Genomic DNA, 19,682 nt, shown 5'->3' on the forward strand with positions numbered 1-19,682 from the left:
ACTCTATTCCGATCAAACACCTTTTATGGTCGTTATGATAACGCACCCCTTTACAATCATTATGTTTAAACGTGAGGATCTATATGTGTTATCTATATATTAAGCTGGAACAACTCGTCATGATAAAAATTAAAGATACAGTAACCATGCACAATAAATAGTATGTTTAGAAATCTAAAATAACCTAAAGCATCTTTTGTATTCTACATTCATCATGTTTGTACAAATAAAATGATTGTTTCTTGTATCCAAGGGAGATAATTTCAAAGCTGTTTGACATTTGTCAATTCAATTGTAGCATTTGAGCAAACTGGTTGTGAAATAAGACATAGCTGTATGTATAATTTGTCTAAATTGAATACGTATAATATTTTTAATTTCAGTTAACCTCATTCACCCAATTCTCATACAATATGTAAATTACAGGCAATCATGAAATTACCATGTTCTGGGGGCAGTTACAGCGTTTGCTTGTCATGCTAAAGGCCCTGGTTCGATTCCCCACATTTTGTATTGTGAAGCCCATTTCTGGTGTTTCCTGCTGTGATATTGATGGAATACTGCTAAAAGTGGCATAAAACCCAACACACACACTCACTCACTCACTCATTTATTCTAATTTTGTAGGTTCAACTCTCATCCATCTTGAGTTGTGTGCACTTTAATGAACAAGCAATATGCAGAAAGGAAAAAGGAAAAACAGTGATCCCTCAGGTAAAATCTGTAGCTTTCTGACCATCGGTAATGTAGTAGTCATCTTCTTGTTTTAATGAATGGAAAACATCTTGACTAGTATTTGTTTAGTTAATTTATAAAGTGTTTTATATCATGTTTCTATCCCCTACTAACCCTTACAGCAACTCAGAGAAACAAATAATGGAACACCACTTCATAGCAGTGTTCTGTATTTATTCTCAGATTTTCACCCACAGTGCCAACAGGTTGTGAATATACATGGAAAAGTATAAACAAATACTTGTATTTTCATGTTTTCCCTTATTTGTTTCCCTTTGTATAGTTCCAATGGATGTAATGAATATGCATCTACATAGTATGGGACCACCTCTGTGGTGTAGTGGTTAGAGCGTCCGCCCGGAAGGTTGCGAGTTCGATCCTCATACCAAAAGACGTTAAAATATGGTACTTGTTGGTCCCTGCCTGGCGCTCGGCATTAATGAGTACAACAAGGACTGGTCGGCTCGGAGTCAGTATAATGTGTCTGAGTGGGGTATTCATGCTTCACTGCGGCATGGTATCTCAGTGGGCTAGCACTATAAAACCAGCTTAAGTCTGGGCTAGTACAAGCAGCCGCACATACACATACACACGCATGCACGTCGTCATTTGAGCGAAATATTCTCAAGCACAATGTTAAACCAAATTTCACCTCACCTCACCTCACCTACATACTATGGGCTTAGTTAGGATTGTCCACAGCTACCTATACTTGTCTAGAGAGTAGATGACATGTATTTGGTGGTCATTGTACTCAACATTGCTCATAATATCAGTCATTGGTCGATGCCTTCTTATAGCTGGAACATTACTTTCCACGACAATAAATTAACGAATGGACCTTTATTTCTCTAGTTTTTTTGTAGTTTATACATTGGTATATTTGTGTTTACCACCACAACCAGCAGTATTCCAACTATGTGATGGTGGTCTGTAAATAGTTGAGCCTGGACCAGACAATCCAGTGATGGACATCATGAGCATCAGCCTACTCGAATGGGATTTGATGATAAGCATCAGCCCAGCCCACTGAGTCTGACCACCCGTTAGTTACCTTCATAAAGTTGAGTTTGTACAATAATTTACTTCCATACACACATTGACATACCAGTGACTACTGCTGTTGATCACTGGATTGTTTGGTCCAGATTCAAATACAGACCACCAGCATATAGCTGGAATATTACTGCGAGTTCCAATACAACCCCCTGAATTAGTTTACTTTTGCACTATGATCATGATACAGTGCTATGATTCATTCAGATACCTGATCGACACGTGAAGATCCGGGGTAGAAGAGGTCTTCAGCAACCCATGCTCGCCACAAAAGGTGACAATGGTTGTCGTAAGAGGCGACTAACAGGATCGGGTGGTCAGGCTCGCTGACTTGGTTGACACATGTCATAGGTTCCCAATTGCGCAGATCGATTCTCATGCTGTTGATCACTGGATTGTCTGGCCCAGACTTGATTATTTACAGACTGCAGCCATATAGCTGGAATGTTGCTGAGTGTGGCGTAAAACTAAACTTACTCACTCACTCAGATACCTGATAGTGCTCACTATGTCATCAAGTTATAAATCATTCATTTGATTTTTCAGTTCAGTCGAGCAAGAAGAAGAAATCAACAGATGTCTACACAGAGAAATCTGTGTTCACAGAACTGATAGTGAATGCTGGATTTATTCTGAAAGATGGCCATTCCAACAACGAACTTAGTGAGTCCTCATTCAGACTGTAGTATGTTACATATGCTTGGTGCCCCATTATGTGCTTGTAGATTGGTAACAGCTGATTGAAAACATTCCCTTGCTCTTATCAGGGATGGAGAGTTTTCAAAAGATCTGTACAATTTAGTGGATTGATTATGTCAAGGGCCACTTTTGTGATATTACAATCTGCTCATAAATCTGTTAGTCCTCCAATCCCAACTTCCCATTTAAAAAAAATCAACTCACAAAACATTGTCACCCCTGTTGAATTAACAGGTTAAATGGATATTTAGCTGCATTTAGGCATGAAAAATTGACGTCTTTACTGACAAAGTCGTCTTCTCTTGTTCGTTTACGCGAAGCGATATAATGTTGTTATACCCCCTGATAAGTTTGATAAAAGTGTAACCTGTAGATAAGCCGATCTCCTTCTACAGACTGCTTTTTTTGTTCTCAGAATTTTGCTTATCTACATTAATATATAATAAATAGTATTTGAACTTTATTTGAACTTGAAAAACAATTCAGTTCAAGATTTTGAAACGAATGTATAGAAGACTTGGTGAAATAACTTTGTTTGCATTTCTCGAGGGAGCAAAACCTGCATATCGGACGTATCCTTCAGTGATAAAATATTGTTCGGATGTGTTGGTGAAATGTATGGTACCCCAACAGACATGTTATCATAGGGACTATGATATTTCTTGTTTTGTTCCAGCCGTGGACCAGGCTGTTTTCCAGAGAGATTTGTTGCTGAGCATCAAGAGGCACAATGACTACCCATCGGTAGGTTGGAGTAATTCTGTAACACTCTGAAGAGTATATAGTATGTCCAGAAATTATTGAGAATTTTAGGAATATGTTTAATTGGATTTCTAGTATAAACAACCTTGACCAGCTATCAAGTGCTTGGTTTCATTCAAGAGAGACATCTCCGTTAATCCTTTTTCATTAGTTTGTGAAGAGTTATCCCCCTTTGTTTACTTGCTAGCAGACGACATTTTTAGTGATCCTCAGTATGGATGATTTAGAGAAGAGGAAGTTGAGTTTAGAGTATTATAACAAGGACATCAGATCAGCTAAAGTGATTTCAAGTAGAACAGGCATCCCTTTGTCCACTGTTTATCGTGTTTTGAAAAATATTGCAAATGGATATGGCATTGAGCACCAGGTAGGCGCAGGTAGGCCCAGAAAAATGGCTGTCGGTGACAGGAGGCGGCTTGGTATTCTTGTTTCTAAAAACAAACGAAGGAGTTTAGAAAACTTAAGGCTGGATATGATTGATAGAGGAACTGTGGCTGTCTGTAAGGAGACAATTAGAACTGAGCTGCGTGCAATGGGTTGGCAGAAAAGTCGAGGAATTCCATCACCGATCATGAAACCTGAACAAAAGGAGCGAAGGTTGAAGTGGTGCTTACAGCATAGAAATTTTAACTGGGACAAAGTGATTTTCTCAGATGAAAGTTCTGTGTGGCTGTTTCCTAATACACTGAAATTCTGGACCAAACAAACTGAAAAACCTTTGTATGAGCGCCCAAAGTACAGTCCGAAATTTAACGTGTGGGGTGGCATATCTGTGTTAGGGGCAACTAACTGTATTTGAAGGGAATATGAACAGTGAGCGGTACACAGATATTCCCGAGGGACATTTACTTCCATCTGCTCATGTGTTCTATGGACATTTTTGGATTTTCCAGCAGGACAACGACCCAAAACATCGTTCAAAGCATTCACAGGCCTGGTTTCGGACCCAAAATATGACATTATTAGATTGGCCAAGCTATAGCCCTGACCTAAATCCAATAGAAAATGTTTGGGGACTTATGAAGGAAAGTGTCAATAAGAAAAATCTGACAAATATTGCTGAAATGAAAGAAGAGGTGGTCCGATATTGGGACAGCATGGACCATGACTTTCTAACTTCTTTGATCAGTAGTATGCCCCGCCGCATTGAAGCCTGCATTGCTGCCCATGGTGTCTTGACAAAATACTAACTGTTCACCTGTCTTTGAATCTTGAGTTATGTTCTGCTAATATTCACATTAAATTAATACGTGAGTAATGAGTGAGAAAATAAAAAAAATTACAATCTTTCAATTCTCAATAATTTCTGGTTGTACTGTACATAATGCATTTCTTAGTAGTTACGAATTCAATCAGGCCAGCAATCATTACATTGACTGCTTACAAACAAAATCCGATGTATGAAATGTTTGGAAATATTCTCCCTCAGCTGAAAACCCACTCCTGTTTCACTATTTTCAGGTTGTGGAGGACTTCTTGGAAGGATTCGAGACTTACACTGAAGAGCCCCAAAGGTCAGTATCAGATATGTTCACGCTGATTATTGTTCAAATGCTTTGTAAATGCAATCGTAATTTGATCCTTGTAATTGTCTTATAGAAAACTCTGTAGTTTGTCTCACATGTAGTACAGACCGTAAGTAGGGACTGCCTTTAAAGGTATCTCTGTGTATGATTTTATTTTGTCTGATTATCATCAGGGCTTTCTTAGTTTACTGTTATATGTTTCACGTCTTTTTTAAAAACACACCTGAAGTTGATGGGCTATAACAAATGCCTGGATAGATTTGTGACACATTTTTCACCTTAAAACTACCAGGTATATGTTACTGCCTCTGTTAACTTAGATAATTGCCAGATATGAATATGACTTGTGTGTAAATTGAACACTTGAAACCTTAGAAAAATCCAGTTTACATACATCATGAACTTGAACAAAATTGTTACCAAGTCAAAGTCAGAGATTATTATTGTACAAAAGGCCTCCGTCCCATATACATTGGAGTTATACATATACTTTATACAGATGTTGCAATAACTAGTAATTAGTGATCCAAACAGCGAATCATGTTACAGGCAGTAAATTACGTACAAGTAGTGAAATACGATTGGTCTACAAAACTTTATATAAGAAAAATCCAGTTTACATACATGATGAACTTGTTCAGAATTGTTACCACTGAAAGGCTAATGTTACAAGTGAATCTATGAATTGCCAATAAACTGTTGCCATGGAGATATAAGACAAACTACCGTATCAAGATATGTGGAATAGTCATGTTTAGACTTTGGGGTATGTGTGGCTCGGTCATCTAAAGCACTGCTATTTCATATACAGAGTTGTGTCCCTTGGTCATGCCAGGAACTTGTGACTGTGTTCAAATCCTGGTTCACCTTGATTATTTTTCCGGGTTTGTTAGCACCATTCCCGTGCTTGTGGGTTTCACCAAAATGGTACATGTCTGGGACCTGCATCACCTTGGACTTTCCTCCTACATCGAGCTTCCATGTCTTGATGTCACTTCTGATCAAAGCAATATTAAACTCATCCTACTCACTTCTACATGTTGAAACATTCTCTTTCCACAGAGGTTACTTGTCATATCTTCCTACGAACCTCTGTTCTAATATGGCCACAATCCCCTAGCGGCAAAAAATTGCAACACAAGTTATCTCCCTTCTTTCTATCAATTCAGAACACGTGTTACATCGACTTAGATCCAGCTAATGCAAGCAAATATGGGGCCACAAATATCATTTAATGGCTATCGTGTCCGTTGTCAACGAGGGCGATGGAGACGCCATTGATCTGCCATTACATGACTAGCTTTCTCGAAGCATACAGAAATTATTGAGGCCTTGCTAATGATCACTTTTGAAACAACGGCGTCGCTGACTAAACTAAATCTGATTGCAACCAATCACGTATGCTGAACACTCGCACCATAAAGGGGCCATATTAGAACAGAGGTTCGTATGAAGATATGACAAGTGAGTGAGTGAGTGAGTTTAGTTTTACGTCGCACTCAGCAATATTCCAGCTATATGGCGGCGGTCTGTAAATAATTGAGTCTGGACCAGACAATCAAGTGATCAACAGCATGAGCGTCGATCTAGCAGTTGGGAACCGATGACATGTGTCAACCAAGTCAGCAAGCCTGACCCACCTGATCCTGATAGTCGCCTCTTACGACAAGCATGGGTTACTGAAGGTTCATTCTAACCCGGACCTTCATGGGTAGATATGACAAGTAACCTCTGTGGGAAGAGAATGTGAGAGTCCAGTTTCTTTCTTCTGCACCACTGATGGGCCTGTGAAGACTGCTCCAGAAGGCTAGGATTGGTCTTCAGCAACCCATGCTTGTCATAAGATGCGATATACGGGATCAGGTGGTCATGCTCGCTGACGTGGTTGATACATGTCATCGTATTTGTAGAGGTTGGTGGTCATGATGTCAACCACGGGACTGTCTTAGCCAGACTCGATTATTTATAGATCATGTAGCTGGAATATTGTTGAGTACGGTGTTAAAAAACAAACAAAAACAGACACCGCTCATGATGAATGTGATCTACTATCAACTGACTGTTTGCTTTCAGATTGAGCAAGAGTGTCATGGCGACACACACAGCGAAGGAGTGTGACAGGTGGGTCGGTGTAGATACTTATCAAGGTTTCACAAATTGTAAACAGTGGTATTGATACTTCCCTGTTCCACTGCAGAATATGTTTTCATTGATGACATTTATTGAAGTCATTGTATAGTGAGGAAAAGGTTTCACAAGATAATACATGATTTCTGTGATAATGCTTTTTGTACTTTCAGTGCGAGATATCCTGTACAAGACAGCATGGTTAAAATTCTTTTAGGAATTGATATTTTGCAGGTTGGTATGCTTGATAATTTCACACATTAACAGATATTTCATCATCAGATTATGACACTTCTATGGGAGCACCTCTTCATATGCAGGGTTCGAAATGCCCCATATATTAGTGTGCCATGGCACAGTAAATATCAAAATGGCACGGATAAAAAATGTTCTCGGTGCCCTTATGGCACACCTAATTTTTCAGGGACATAACAGACCTTTAGTCATTAAATAACCAAACAAAACACTTATGCAAATGACAAACAAGCAAAAACACAATTCTTAGCTATTAAAGGTGAGGTGAGGTGAAATTGGGTTTAACGTCGTGCTTGAGAATATTTCGCTCATATGACGACGTGCATGCGTGTATATGTCGAACCGGCGACCTTCCGCTCTCCGGGCGGACGCTCTAACCACTACACCACGGAGGCGCAAGCTATTAAAGGTGTTGTGAAAGCATAACAAATGAAACATAAGAAAGCCAGCTTAAACAGAAGACATATCAGTGATAACAGAAAACTGGTTACATTTGTTGTTTTCTGACAATAAATTTCAAAAGATCATCATCCTTGCTACAGTCATTTATTCTAAAAACATGTGGGCACACTTGATTTCTGAAAGGCACACCTAAAATATTTGCCTGGTGCCCTAAGGCACACTTAGAAAAAAAAGTATTTCTATCCCTGATATGTTTTTAGTGGAATGCTGATGACAGCAATATATATATGCTAAACTGGGTCCTGTTCACAAAATGATCTCAGCGCTAAAGGGATCGTATCTCCCATACTTTAACATATACTTACAAATAAGATTGCTTTGTGTAATGGAGACCAGGCAAATGGAATTCTAATGCAAATCTAAATCAAATAAAACAGAATAGCCCTAATGAACAGCACTTTTAGTAGCAGTGCTGAGTGTAAGATCTGATGTTGATGTTGCAGTCGAAGGTGATGAAGCTGCTGCTGGAGAAGCTTCCGCTGTTCATGGGGGATGAGGAGTGAGCATGTTGTGTCCAGTAGGGATGCCACGATACATCGATACATCGATACTTTTTCTAAGATGATACAATTATCAATACATTCAAAACTGTATCGATATTTAGTTTTGAAAGTATCGGTTTAAATATGTTTATGCATCGTTTACATTTTGCTATTGTATCATGTTTTTTTGATGTTATGAGAGTTATAAATGATTATTTTTCATGCACAGAGATGGGAAATTAGAACTTATTCTGAGAATCAAAAATGTTGATCTTTTCATGGACAATTATAAAATATGAAATATTAATGTTCAAAATGTAACTAAATTTACACAATAATGCCATGAAAATAGTTATTGTGATACGTTTCCAATCGTGACATGGGTATCGTGATACGTATCGATTCATGAAACTTATGTATCGTGACATCCCTAGTGTCCAGTCACTGTGTAGCACAGTTTTTACCAAACTCTGTGGACTTTGGCAAGAATGGTGTTTTCAGTTGTCAGGTTTTGAAAAAGTCTTAATACATTTACAATGAGAATATACATGTATGTATTTTACTGTGCGTACACCCTTGAAAATCTCTTCATGGTTTGATGAGGAATCATCAAAAACTGGAAATCAGGAACGAGTATTTTAATAGTTTATTTGAATACTGCCTACATATTTTCAAAAGCCAAAATCTTTGATTTGTTTCAACTGTTGAGTCGGTGCTGATAGGAACTGTCATTATACAGCTTTCTCCCACCAAAGTATTCCAACTGTTAATCAAATAAAACATTTGTAACTGAGAAAGTGTAATCCAAACTATAACATGTCATGTTTATTAAACGTACTCAAGTGCTTGAGAGCGGTATGTGTAATTGAATGATCCCAGTGTTAGATCATTTTGTCCAAAAATCTAGTGTTTCTGTATTGAGAAGATAATTATTCAAGATCCTTCCAATTCTTGGCTTCCAAAAGTTCCACTTCTAATGACGGTGATTGATTGTTTGGCATTCCGGAAGTTATTGAGTGAGTAAGGAGGCAGATACCTGTAACTAATGACAACAGCGCCTTGTGTATTGCATGGAACTATGTTTTATAACGGTGTAAGAATACATCAAAATGTTGCTCTATACAATAAGCAAGAAGTTTTATGCACAAAGTTGTATGCTCCTTTATTTTATTCACTCTGTCCTATTACAGTTTTTTGTTTGAGAATGGAGAGAAGATATTCATCCCGCGGGTCCTCCTCAGTCAGTTCCGGTGGCTGGACAGAATCGTCAACTGTAAGGTAGGGCTTGGTTCTTCTATAACTTGTGTAAGTACAGTAAGCTATGTATATACAAACATGCTTATAACAAACTGACAGCTATAAATAACATGTTGTTTGTCACTGCCTCATGCTGTATATTTCAGTGGAAATGTGTACAACTTAAGTACTGTCAGAAATAGAAAAAAAACTTGTTTTTTGGCTGTTACTCTGTATCCCTAAAATTTACACAATTGCAAATAGCATATGTCAAAATAACCCACTGGGCGTTTAGTGTGAAGCATAATAGGATATCCAGAAAAGCATGGTTACTTGTAAAATCGGGCAAAACTTAGAAAAGATACGAATAGCTGCTTAAAACAATAGATCAGACTATAGATGACAATTAGGTCGCTTGGCCAGGTATGATGACGGACCGTCGACACACCGAGCATGAAATGCACGTGCTGCCTACAGGCATAAGGGGTCATCTCAAAGATATACTATGTGTTTTCTTGTGTGTTGAATATGTCTCAAATATTGATGAACATCTAACGTGTCTTTTTTACATAGAGTTTATGTTGAGATTTGTAAAACAGTATGATACCCATAGAAAGGCTTAAATCAGCCATCGTATTAAATGTCTCCATGGTGAAGATCGACATGACAGGATATTTATGTAAATTGTTATATGCCCCAGTTTAATTCCCCTAAAGGTCTTAGCTGATATCTTTATCCCCAGCCTCAAATCGTCTGCGACACCCGACCTGGTTTTGCTTTTTGAGACTCCCCGTGTCTGTTTTATAGTGGCAGTGAGACTCCATGGTAGCTACATCTTTAACAGTTTCACAAGTCAAAATATTATTTTGTACGGCAGCTATCATTTCTAATGAAGCTAAGTCTAATTTCAAGGTGGACATTTAAAAAGTGTCCTGTGTAATACAATATCATCACACACTAATTTGCATAAAGCCGAGGTCTGTTCCAAATAAGTCGACTTGGTCTTAGAAAAAAACCCTAAATGCACATTTCTGCACTAATCTCTCCTCAGTAAAGTCATTTTTCTACGTTTCCTATCTCCCTACCACTGAGACTGTAGTTAGGCCGAACTTAGTTTAACAGATATTTCACACTTTCACATATTAACTACATAAATTGTGGATTTAAATGTGAAAAAACAGTTTTTTTTCTATTTCTGACAGTACTTTAACTCCAGTCCCGATCTACACATAGTTGGTGACGTGTGACATTGAGACATTGTCTCTGTAAGTAACAGACACTATAAACTTTGATGTTGCTTGATTCTATCTTATGCTGTCTGTTTTGATCTGAATCTAGTGTCTCTTTGTGTTACAAACTAATGGAAGATTATTTAACAATGCTCCTACTACCGTGCTGATCTTCTAACAGTTGTTTAGAGAAATGAATAAAGAATTTCCGAATTATCAGGATATAAACACCCAACCCGGAAGATTAAGAATATTCAGTTGTAACAATATCACAATATATTCCCAGTTTTGCCTACAAAGGGGAATAATCTGATAATATCTAATAATCTTAGATAAATCTTTAGTTCAGTTACCAATGCTTCAGAATCCAACTGAAGAGAACAGATTGAAATTATAACAGTGTTTTGTGAATATTTCCTATTTCTTCTATTAAAATGTAAAATAATGTATACAATGATATTTTTATCTTGATATATATGATACTGATTATTTCACTCTTTGTTTAAAATTGATCTTCAATTCTTTTCATTTTCAGGAGCTGACTACTAAGATGTTAGAAATGATAGACATCAGCTCGCCTGATGTACAAAGGGAGATAATCCTGTGTCTGCCTGAGGTGGTGGAAGACACTGAACATGGCGATGTGGCTAAAGCTCTCAGGTAGGAGTTCTACCCTGGACATTTAGTGAAGATTCCCACTCCTTAAGTACTTCTGTCCATTCACAATTGACAGTAATTTACGTGTTAAATAAGCCTTGTACCAGAAAAGTTGACCCAATCTGTCCAAAATATCAAATGTAGTGTTATTTGGCTTATTTCAAGTGCTTCCTTACCTGTGGACAAGTATATTTACACCTGAATGGAAACATCGCTTCAGCACATATCAGAGAATACTGAATACGTAAATAGTCAATTTGCCCTAATTTGTCTGTTTGCATTGTTTTATCAGAATTATATGGGGACTAGGGTTCAGACCAGTTACTGTCGACTGTAAATATTTAAACTCAAAATGTTTAGATTCTGTGTTTGTATCAAACATTCAAAATGTTGCTAATGGGGACAATATTTAAGGATAAGTGAGATTGTTGAGATGTAAGATTATGATATCTTCATGGTTAAATGTTGATACTTTCAGTGATATTCTTCTACAAGGCAACCGGATGACAGTTCCAATTCTTGATGCCTTATCCAACCTGGCCTTAAAACCAGAACTTCTAGCTGAGGTATGGCTTCCAATTATAAAATGACGAAATTTACCAAAAATTAAACTCTCTTTGAGATACAGGGAAGAAAAGATACCCAGTATCTGTCCTGGGAAGAGCGACGAACTGATGATCAGGCTCTGTGACTGACTGTGTGTCACTGTATCCTGATGGAGTGGATGGTTGCTCATGCTGTCAGTCACTGGTTTGTCAGAGTGAGACCCCAGTAATTACAGACTCCTGTGGTATAGCTGGAACATTTTACTGACAGAATTAAAAGATTTCATTTCATTCCCTTCAAGTATTACATGAAATATTTAAATCAATATACTCGATAATAATAAACTTGATCTGTGATTGAATCATGACTCAAGGAACACACAAACTCTTTTATAAAATGTATTTAAATTTTGAATCTGTTTAAATTATATGTAAAAAATAACTTCATACCTGTTCTCGACCCGTGAAGGTCCGGGCTAGAATATTGATCATCAGTAACCCATGCTTGTTGTAAGAGACGACTAAGGATTGGGTAATCGGGCTCACTGACTTGGTTGACACATATCATCGGTTCCCAATTGCGCAGATCGATGCCCATGCTGTTGATCACTGGATTGTCTGGTCCAGACTCGATTATTTACAAACTGCCACCATATAGCTAGAATATTGCTGAGTGTGGCTTAAAACTAAACTCACTCACTCACTCATACCTGTTCTCAGTATGGTGTTTGTTTTTGTAGGTGCGAGGGTCTGTCCTGCAGACCTTGTCCTCTGTCGAGATGGATGATCTGCCAGTGGTGGTCAAGTTTCTGCTCCAGACAGTCACACCGCAGGATTCATTAGAGGTAGCAGACATGTTTGGCTGTGTGGAGATAGTCATGCTGTAGGATTCACTAGATGTAAAACAAGTGTTCAGTTGTATGCAGGCAGTCACACCATAGGATTTGGAAGACGCAGCAGCTGTGTTCAGTTATGTGAAGATAATCATGCTGTTGGATTCACTAGATGTAAAACAAGTGTTCAGTTGTATGGACAGTCACACCATAGGATTTGGAAGAGGCAGCAGCTGTGTTCAGTGATGTGGAGATAGTCATGCTGTAGGATTCACTAGATGTAAAACAAGTGTTCAGTTGTATGCAGGCAGTCACACCATAGGATTTGGAAGACGCAGCAGCTGTGTTCAGTTATGTGAAGATAATCATGCTGTTGGATTCACTAGGTTTAACAGACATGTTTATTTGTGAGCAGGCACACACCAAATTATTCAGGGCTTACTTAATATATTGATTATGAATATTCATATCTAGTTTCACAAGGTTTGGATATATTGCAAAGTGAATTCACATCCATTTTTCAATCTTTCAACAGATTGTTACGGAAATTCGAGCAAGCATTGATTTTAAACCCTTACCTGCTGCCCAAGGCAAATCCATTAAAAAAGACAAGACAAAGAAACGGTGAGATATGTCCTCTTTATCGAGCTAAGACCCAAATATGTACCAGGTATGTCTTCATCCAAGACTGAAACAACTTAATCATGATGAAAAGGATCATTTTCAAGTAGTACTTGCTTGAGTCCTACGTACATTTTGACAATGATGCTTACTAGTTTTCATAAAAACTGATTAAAATTAATGACAAACAAGCAATGCCAACACCTGGGAAAGGGGAGATAACTCTTACATCAGAGGCAAGTAATGTGAATGGTGAGCATTGGTTACTCATGACAAGGAGAATTTCTATGCCATAAGTTATTTAAGAGAGTAGCTGTGGTGGTTTATTGTCCAAGGTGTTGATCACATGAAATACACATGTTGAATGAGGATTGGTGGAGAAGGGACGGATGTGTTATGGTGTCTGTAATCACTTGTAAGACACAGCTGACCCTTCCTGTTGTGCTGTGTTGTAGGACAGCCTCTGATGACAGCGTAGAGAAGGGGAACGAAGCGCTGACATTGGATGCCATCAAGTCTGGGATTCGCTTCCAGAAAACCGTGTCTGAAGCCTGGATAAAGGTAATGCCGTATATGACATGTTGTGTTGCATATTTCAGGGAATGTTTGGAGGTACAGTGAGATACAAACCTGTGGTAAATATGGTGAGCATATCTCCCTGTTTCCTTGGTAGTCTGTAGTTGGATGATTAAGATAAGCTCGGTAAGCATGTGGATTGTGTATTTAGTCAGCATGAGCTAATGGTGATCTTCGATGTTGGTATACAGTGAAAAACTTTCTGACAGATGACAAGACAACTGTCCCCATTTTCATTGACTCTTACAATAAGCATGTGATACTAGGGACCTGTGAGGATTCTGTCTCTGTGTTGGTGACCACTGCAATGTTAGTCGCAAGGGCTGATCTACCAGTGATGTGGTGGTTGCATCTCACAAGTATATAATACTAGTGATGCGCTAGGGTTCTCGGTCAGTGTGTGGGAAGTCATCTTGACCTGCTCAGAAGGGGATATTCAGACCCAAGTCCGCAGCAAATGGCAGTACAAACTCCTAATTTGCATTAAAATATTCCCTATTCCTGGTTTAGCAAAATACGAAAATTTAATCCAATAATGAACTATATCTTAATCATTTTCCCAATTTGCCACATAGTTCTGTATCTGAGGTAGATCCCTGGTGGAGGTGTCCTGTGATAGTAATGAGTGCCGACTAATGAGAATATGGTGCTTGCAGTGTGTGAGGTAGATCCCTGGTAGAGGTGTCCTGTGATTGTAATGAGAGCCGACTAATGAGAATATGGTGCTTGCAGTGTGTGAGGTAGATCCCTGGTAGAGGTGTTCTGTGATTGTAATGAGAGCCGACTAATGAGAATATGGTGCTTGCAGTGTGTGAGGTAGATCCCTGGTAGAGGTGTTCTGTGATTGTAATGAGAGCCGACTAATGAGAATATGGTGCTTGCAGTGTGTGAGGTAGATCCCTGGTAGAGGTGTTCTGTGATTGTAATGAGAGCCGACTAATGAGAATATGGTGCTTGCAGTGTGTGAGGTGGATGAATGTGTGGCATTGTCCCGGGATGATGTGGATCACGGCTGATGCTGCAAACCATCGGTGTACCTGGCCCAGACCTGATAGTTAACATTATCTGTAATAATTTGATGTACTCAGCAATGGAATTGCCAGGGAGAAATTTGTGACTGAGTGTTTCAGATATGTTTTGTTACCATTAAGAATGTTGAGTTCATGCTCTTGTAATATTTTCATTTGGTATTTTTTAATTTTCTTTCTTTCTTTTTTCAATATGATTTTACTTCCTTGATCTTTTAGATCTTCTTCAAACCAGTGAGTAGATACTTCAAAGTTATCCAGTTTAACATGCTGTCTCAGGTTGCTTCAGATTTGCATCTAGTCATGTTCTGGCTAAGAATGCATATGTCGCACCCATAGGGTTGCAACAATTCACCCAGACCTCAATTTGATTTGAATTTCGATATTGGACCCTTGATCATTTTGATTCTTCATACAAGTAAAAACATCAGATTTCATTTAACTCTCCGAGTTTAAGTGAGTTGGCATTTTAGCGTGAAATCCATTGTGAACTTGGCGATGTCTACTAACGACAATGTACATTGGATAAATAGCCCGGCAACAACTCATGCTTTGCCTTATTCAGCGCTCAAAACTGCTAGAGTTGGATTAAACATTATGTTCTCGCTGTGTGGAAACAATTGAAATAGATCTTCAAATATCAAATCAAAATAGTGATAGTGGTTATCAAAAATTGAAACTAATGTGTCAGATTTGATTTTCGATGAATTGAATCGAATCGTTGCAGCCCTGCACACCCATAAGATATCTGTAGATACATATGTAGGTTCCAGTAACTGAGAGTTAGCTGGCTGTTTTGTGTAGTAGAAGTAACCACACCCAGTTTGAGATTGCAGGCTTGTTTGTTGTATATTTCAGGCGATTGACAACCTGAAGGACCCAGCGGATCACAAGGTGATTGACATCTTTGTTCTGCTGATCCTACACTCAACAAACCGAAAGAAGCCAGTGGAGAGTCTCTTCAGGAACAAGATCCGTTCTGGAGCGTTTACTGAGCCTCTGCTGCAGTCCGCTTTCACTGACCATGCTCAGGTGGGTTATGGTAACGTTAAACATCTGAGACCTGCATCCCGTGATGTTTTCCTTGATGTAACTGAGCACAGAAGTTGTTGTGTGGATGTTACTCTGTACTGAATCAGGGGCAGGCAGTGCTGCCGTTTGACAGCCATGCAGTTCTTTGTCAGTGTATGGGAATATTCTAATAACCTACATTATTCCATATTTTGTTTTTAGATTTATGTCTGAATGTAACCCCTATGTTGAATGGGCCCCAAAGTATTGACAATGTTGATTCCTTGGTATAAACTGTCAATGTTACATTTGAATTGTATGACCTGGCAAGAGGTTTTCCATTTGGATTGTACAACCTAGCCTTTACTGATAAATTGAATAAACAGCCTTTTAATATGCATCAAATGTTGTATGCATGCTGCACATGTTTTTCGGTATTTTTGTTGTATAATGTATAGTTTTGAATTCACGGCAATGTATAATGTTGATTTCTTGATCTTTCTGGCATTTCTAACATTAGATTGTTCGTAAATAAGTTAAAATAACACTCCTAGGTTTCGGGTTAAATGTAATACCTTGAGTGAGGGAAGAATCTTTGTCCTTCGGGCTTTTCACTGCTGGAGGGTTTGTGTTTTCAAACAACACCTCATCCCATTACAACTTCAACATATGGGATACATTATCCCATGTTGCTAGGGGTACACTGCTAGTGGTCACGTTCCTGATAACCAGTATGAGATGTCCTGTTCCTGTGTACATGCGTACTGTCATCTCCAGATCCTCCGTGGGTACTTCCCGTCTGTGTTGTCTCTAGCCGAGGTGTTACTGAGATCCCCAGAGCCAGGGATCAGCTACTTTGCCTCTGCTATGTATCGACATGCCTTCGCTGTGTTCGACAGCTACTGTAAACAGGTAATCATAGCCTTCAAAGCTATCAATAGCCACATGTCTATGGTGAGGTGCTGATGTCACATTGTATCTGCACGCTTTAACAGAAGAAGCAAGTAACCACAATTTGAACTTCAGGGGATTTTAAAAATTCCTGGTTTAGCTGCATTTATTCACAAATGTTGTGAAAATAAATTTTTGTGTAAGTATATATGATGTTTGAAGCAAAACAGTACTGGGGAGTACTTTTCAATGTGTTGTCCAAGGGGAGGTAACTCATTCCAAACTGTAAGTACTCATCAAACAGAGACCCACTGATATTTTTATTTTTCAAAAACATTGATGATCATATGTGGATCTAACTATGTGTGTTTCCTCTGCAGGAGATTGTCGGGAACCTGGTGACACACATCGGGAGTGGTTTTGCGGGTGAGATCGACAGCTCTTTGGACATTCTCTCTGACTTGGTACACCACCACCTCTCCAGCATGGCCCCCTTCGCCATCTTTGTCAAGGTAGAAGAGACAGCTTGAAACTGTGAAACCTCTTTAATCTGGACTGTTCCCAATGAAATCATCTGGGCTAGCTGTTCCATTAATGGCCAGGTTACAGAGAACAGCCTATGGCTGAATTATTACTACCATTAGTCTCAGTAAATACTGAACTGTTAACAGTGAATTTCAAAATGTATCTTGCTCTCACTTGATAGATAAGTTTTGAAATATCAAGTAATGAAAACAGTATCTAACATAAACTTTTATAGTGCGTTTGGTGAAAAAGTGGACCGATGAACTGCAATCTAACTCGAAAACTAATAAACATATAATACTCAATGAAACGCTGATCATAATCAAAACATCAGAACAACTCTGTGATTTGTTTGCAGAATTTATGTCCTAAAATTAAAAAGGTTGTTTAAAAAACTATCATTAAAATATTGACACAGTTCACTATTTGTTAAGAGGAAGGAGTGCAGAGAAAAGGGACAACCAGGTGTTAGAGAAGCACATGCACAAGTGCCGACAAAGTTATTGATTCATTAACTTGTGCTGTGCCGTCTCCATCCTTTCTCGCACACCTGGCTGTCCCTTTCTCTGCACTCCTCCCTTGTAACAAATAGTGAACTGTGTCAATATTTTAATGATAGTTTGTTAAACAACTTTTTTATTTTCAGGACATAAATTCTGCAAAAACCTCACAGAGTTGGTCTGACGTTTTGATTATGATCAGTGTTTCATTGAGTATTTTATGTTTATTAGTTTTCGAGTTAGATTGCAATTCATCGGTCCGCTTTTGAGCCAAACGGACTATAGGAAACTACAAATGTCTGAAAATATACCCTGGTACTATCTGAATATGTGTTAATTTATACACCTGCTGTTGAAATATATATGTTACATTCAAACAAATGCCTAAACCATTCTTTGTGTAATTTCAGGGATTTCTTGACTACTTTGACAACCGTTCAATGACGCAGATCCGTAAACTTTATGCCATGTTGAGCCGTCTAGCTTTCCACAACCCAGATGATGGTGGACTTATACAGGTCATTATTTACAAACTTTTACATATGCTGATTTGATATCCCACCAATACATATCCTGAATATCATGACATATCAACATATCCCTAATTGATAATGAAGTACCCCCCAGTATATATCCTGAATATTCTCAAGTCTATCTCAAGTCTATATATCCTGAATTGATAATAAAGTAGAGGGGAATGTCCAAGTAACTCTCCATTCCTTAAAAATAATGGAGCAGAGGCCCCGGAGAGTTACGAGGATATTACCCTACTTAAATTACATTCAAAGTATTGGGAATATTTCTGTTAACAAACTTAAGTGTCAAAATGATAAAATGAAGTCTTTAATATAAAATTGGTACACATCACTCCATTCCTGAATAGTAATGGAGCGAGCAGACAATGAAATGAAGTCACAAATGTAATTTAAGTACCCTTCTGTATATGTCCTGAATATTCTCAAGTCTATATATCCTGAAGTGATAATGTCCTGAATATTCTCAAGTCTATATATCCTGAATTGCTAATGTCCTGAATATGATCAGCTCTATATATCCTGAATTGCTAATGTCCTGAATATTATCAGCTCTATATATCCTGAATTGCTAACAAATTGTCCTTCAGTATATGTCCAGAATATTCTCAACTCTACAAATACTGAACTGGTGATGAAGTGCCTACTAATGAAAAATGTTATTCAAAACACGTACCTACATGTGTTGATTATTCCAAGTCAATATAAGTCTTTCCACAATTCCAGGATGACCTTCATATCATCATCAGGAAACAGTTGTACAACAGCAGCCTCAAGTGAGTGAAACGTGGCTAATCCCAGATGTTTCTTGTAGCTGATATTGTAAATGGATTGGGAGGTTAGAACACTGTTTCAGTCCTATCTTGGAGGAGTGTCAGACTTGCTGTCTTAGTTGACACGTGTCATCATATCCCAATTGTGTATTGATGCTCATGCTTTCGATCACTGGATTGTTTGGCCCAGACTCGATTATTTACAGACTGGTGTCATATAGCTGGAATATATACAGCAATACACGACAAACAAAATCTATCTTACAGTGTCAGCATTGTGTGGGTGTATGACTTTTCGATTTTGATCACACCCAGGAGCATTGGTGTGTCGCTGATATTAGAGCAAATCTGAGATTCAATCCTAGGCTACAATTGTAGGTACTGGCAAATTGTGTGTTGAGAATCGGCTCCATGCCATGATGTCACGTTGATTGTGGTTGCTGTGTTAATTTAACTTTCTTGTCATGTTCTTTTCAGGTATAAACGCATGGGAGTGATCGGCGCCATCATGGTTGTCAAGAGTATTGCAGACATCCCGTAAGTGTACACAGAGTGGGGTTGGGTGGTTGTGTTGACTGGTGTTGTTGCCAGCAGGGATTGATGGTCATGGTATCAACCAC

At 38.4% G+C, this 19,682-nt stretch overlaps 1 protein-coding gene across 1 annotated transcript in view; it reads left to right on the plus strand.

Moving 5' to 3' along the window:
• LOC124254114 (Fanconi anemia group D2 protein-like) overlaps positions 1 to 19,682 on the plus strand; it is a 48,954-nt gene that overhangs the window by 2,103 nt on the left and 27,169 nt on the right. Inside the window, 19 exon segments of the mRNA XM_046687991.1 lie at positions 628 to 714; positions 2,338 to 2,454; positions 3,167 to 3,234; positions 4,714 to 4,766; positions 6,852 to 6,899; positions 7,079 to 7,139; positions 8,066 to 8,121; positions 9,295 to 9,382; positions 11,105 to 11,229; positions 11,705 to 11,792; positions 12,512 to 12,616; positions 13,140 to 13,228; positions 13,681 to 13,786; positions 15,688 to 15,861; positions 16,618 to 16,752; positions 17,112 to 17,243; positions 18,167 to 18,274; positions 19,016 to 19,065; positions 19,540 to 19,599. Coding sequence (XP_046543947.1) covers positions 678 to 714; positions 2,338 to 2,454; positions 3,167 to 3,234; positions 4,714 to 4,766; positions 6,852 to 6,899; positions 7,079 to 7,139; positions 8,066 to 8,121; positions 9,295 to 9,382; positions 11,105 to 11,229; positions 11,705 to 11,792; positions 12,512 to 12,616; positions 13,140 to 13,228; positions 13,681 to 13,786; positions 15,688 to 15,861; positions 16,618 to 16,752; positions 17,112 to 17,243; positions 18,167 to 18,274; positions 19,016 to 19,065; positions 19,540 to 19,599 — 1,700 coding nt within the window. The 5' untranslated portion in view covers positions 628 to 677.

Source organism: Haliotis rubra, unplaced genomic scaffold, assembly GCF_003918875.1.
Source record: "Haliotis rubra isolate DU_JTF1 unplaced genomic scaffold, ASM391887v1 Scf564, whole genome shotgun sequence".
In the NCBI taxonomy this organism is placed as follows: domain Eukaryota; kingdom Metazoa; phylum Mollusca; class Gastropoda; order Lepetellida; family Haliotidae; genus Haliotis; species Haliotis rubra.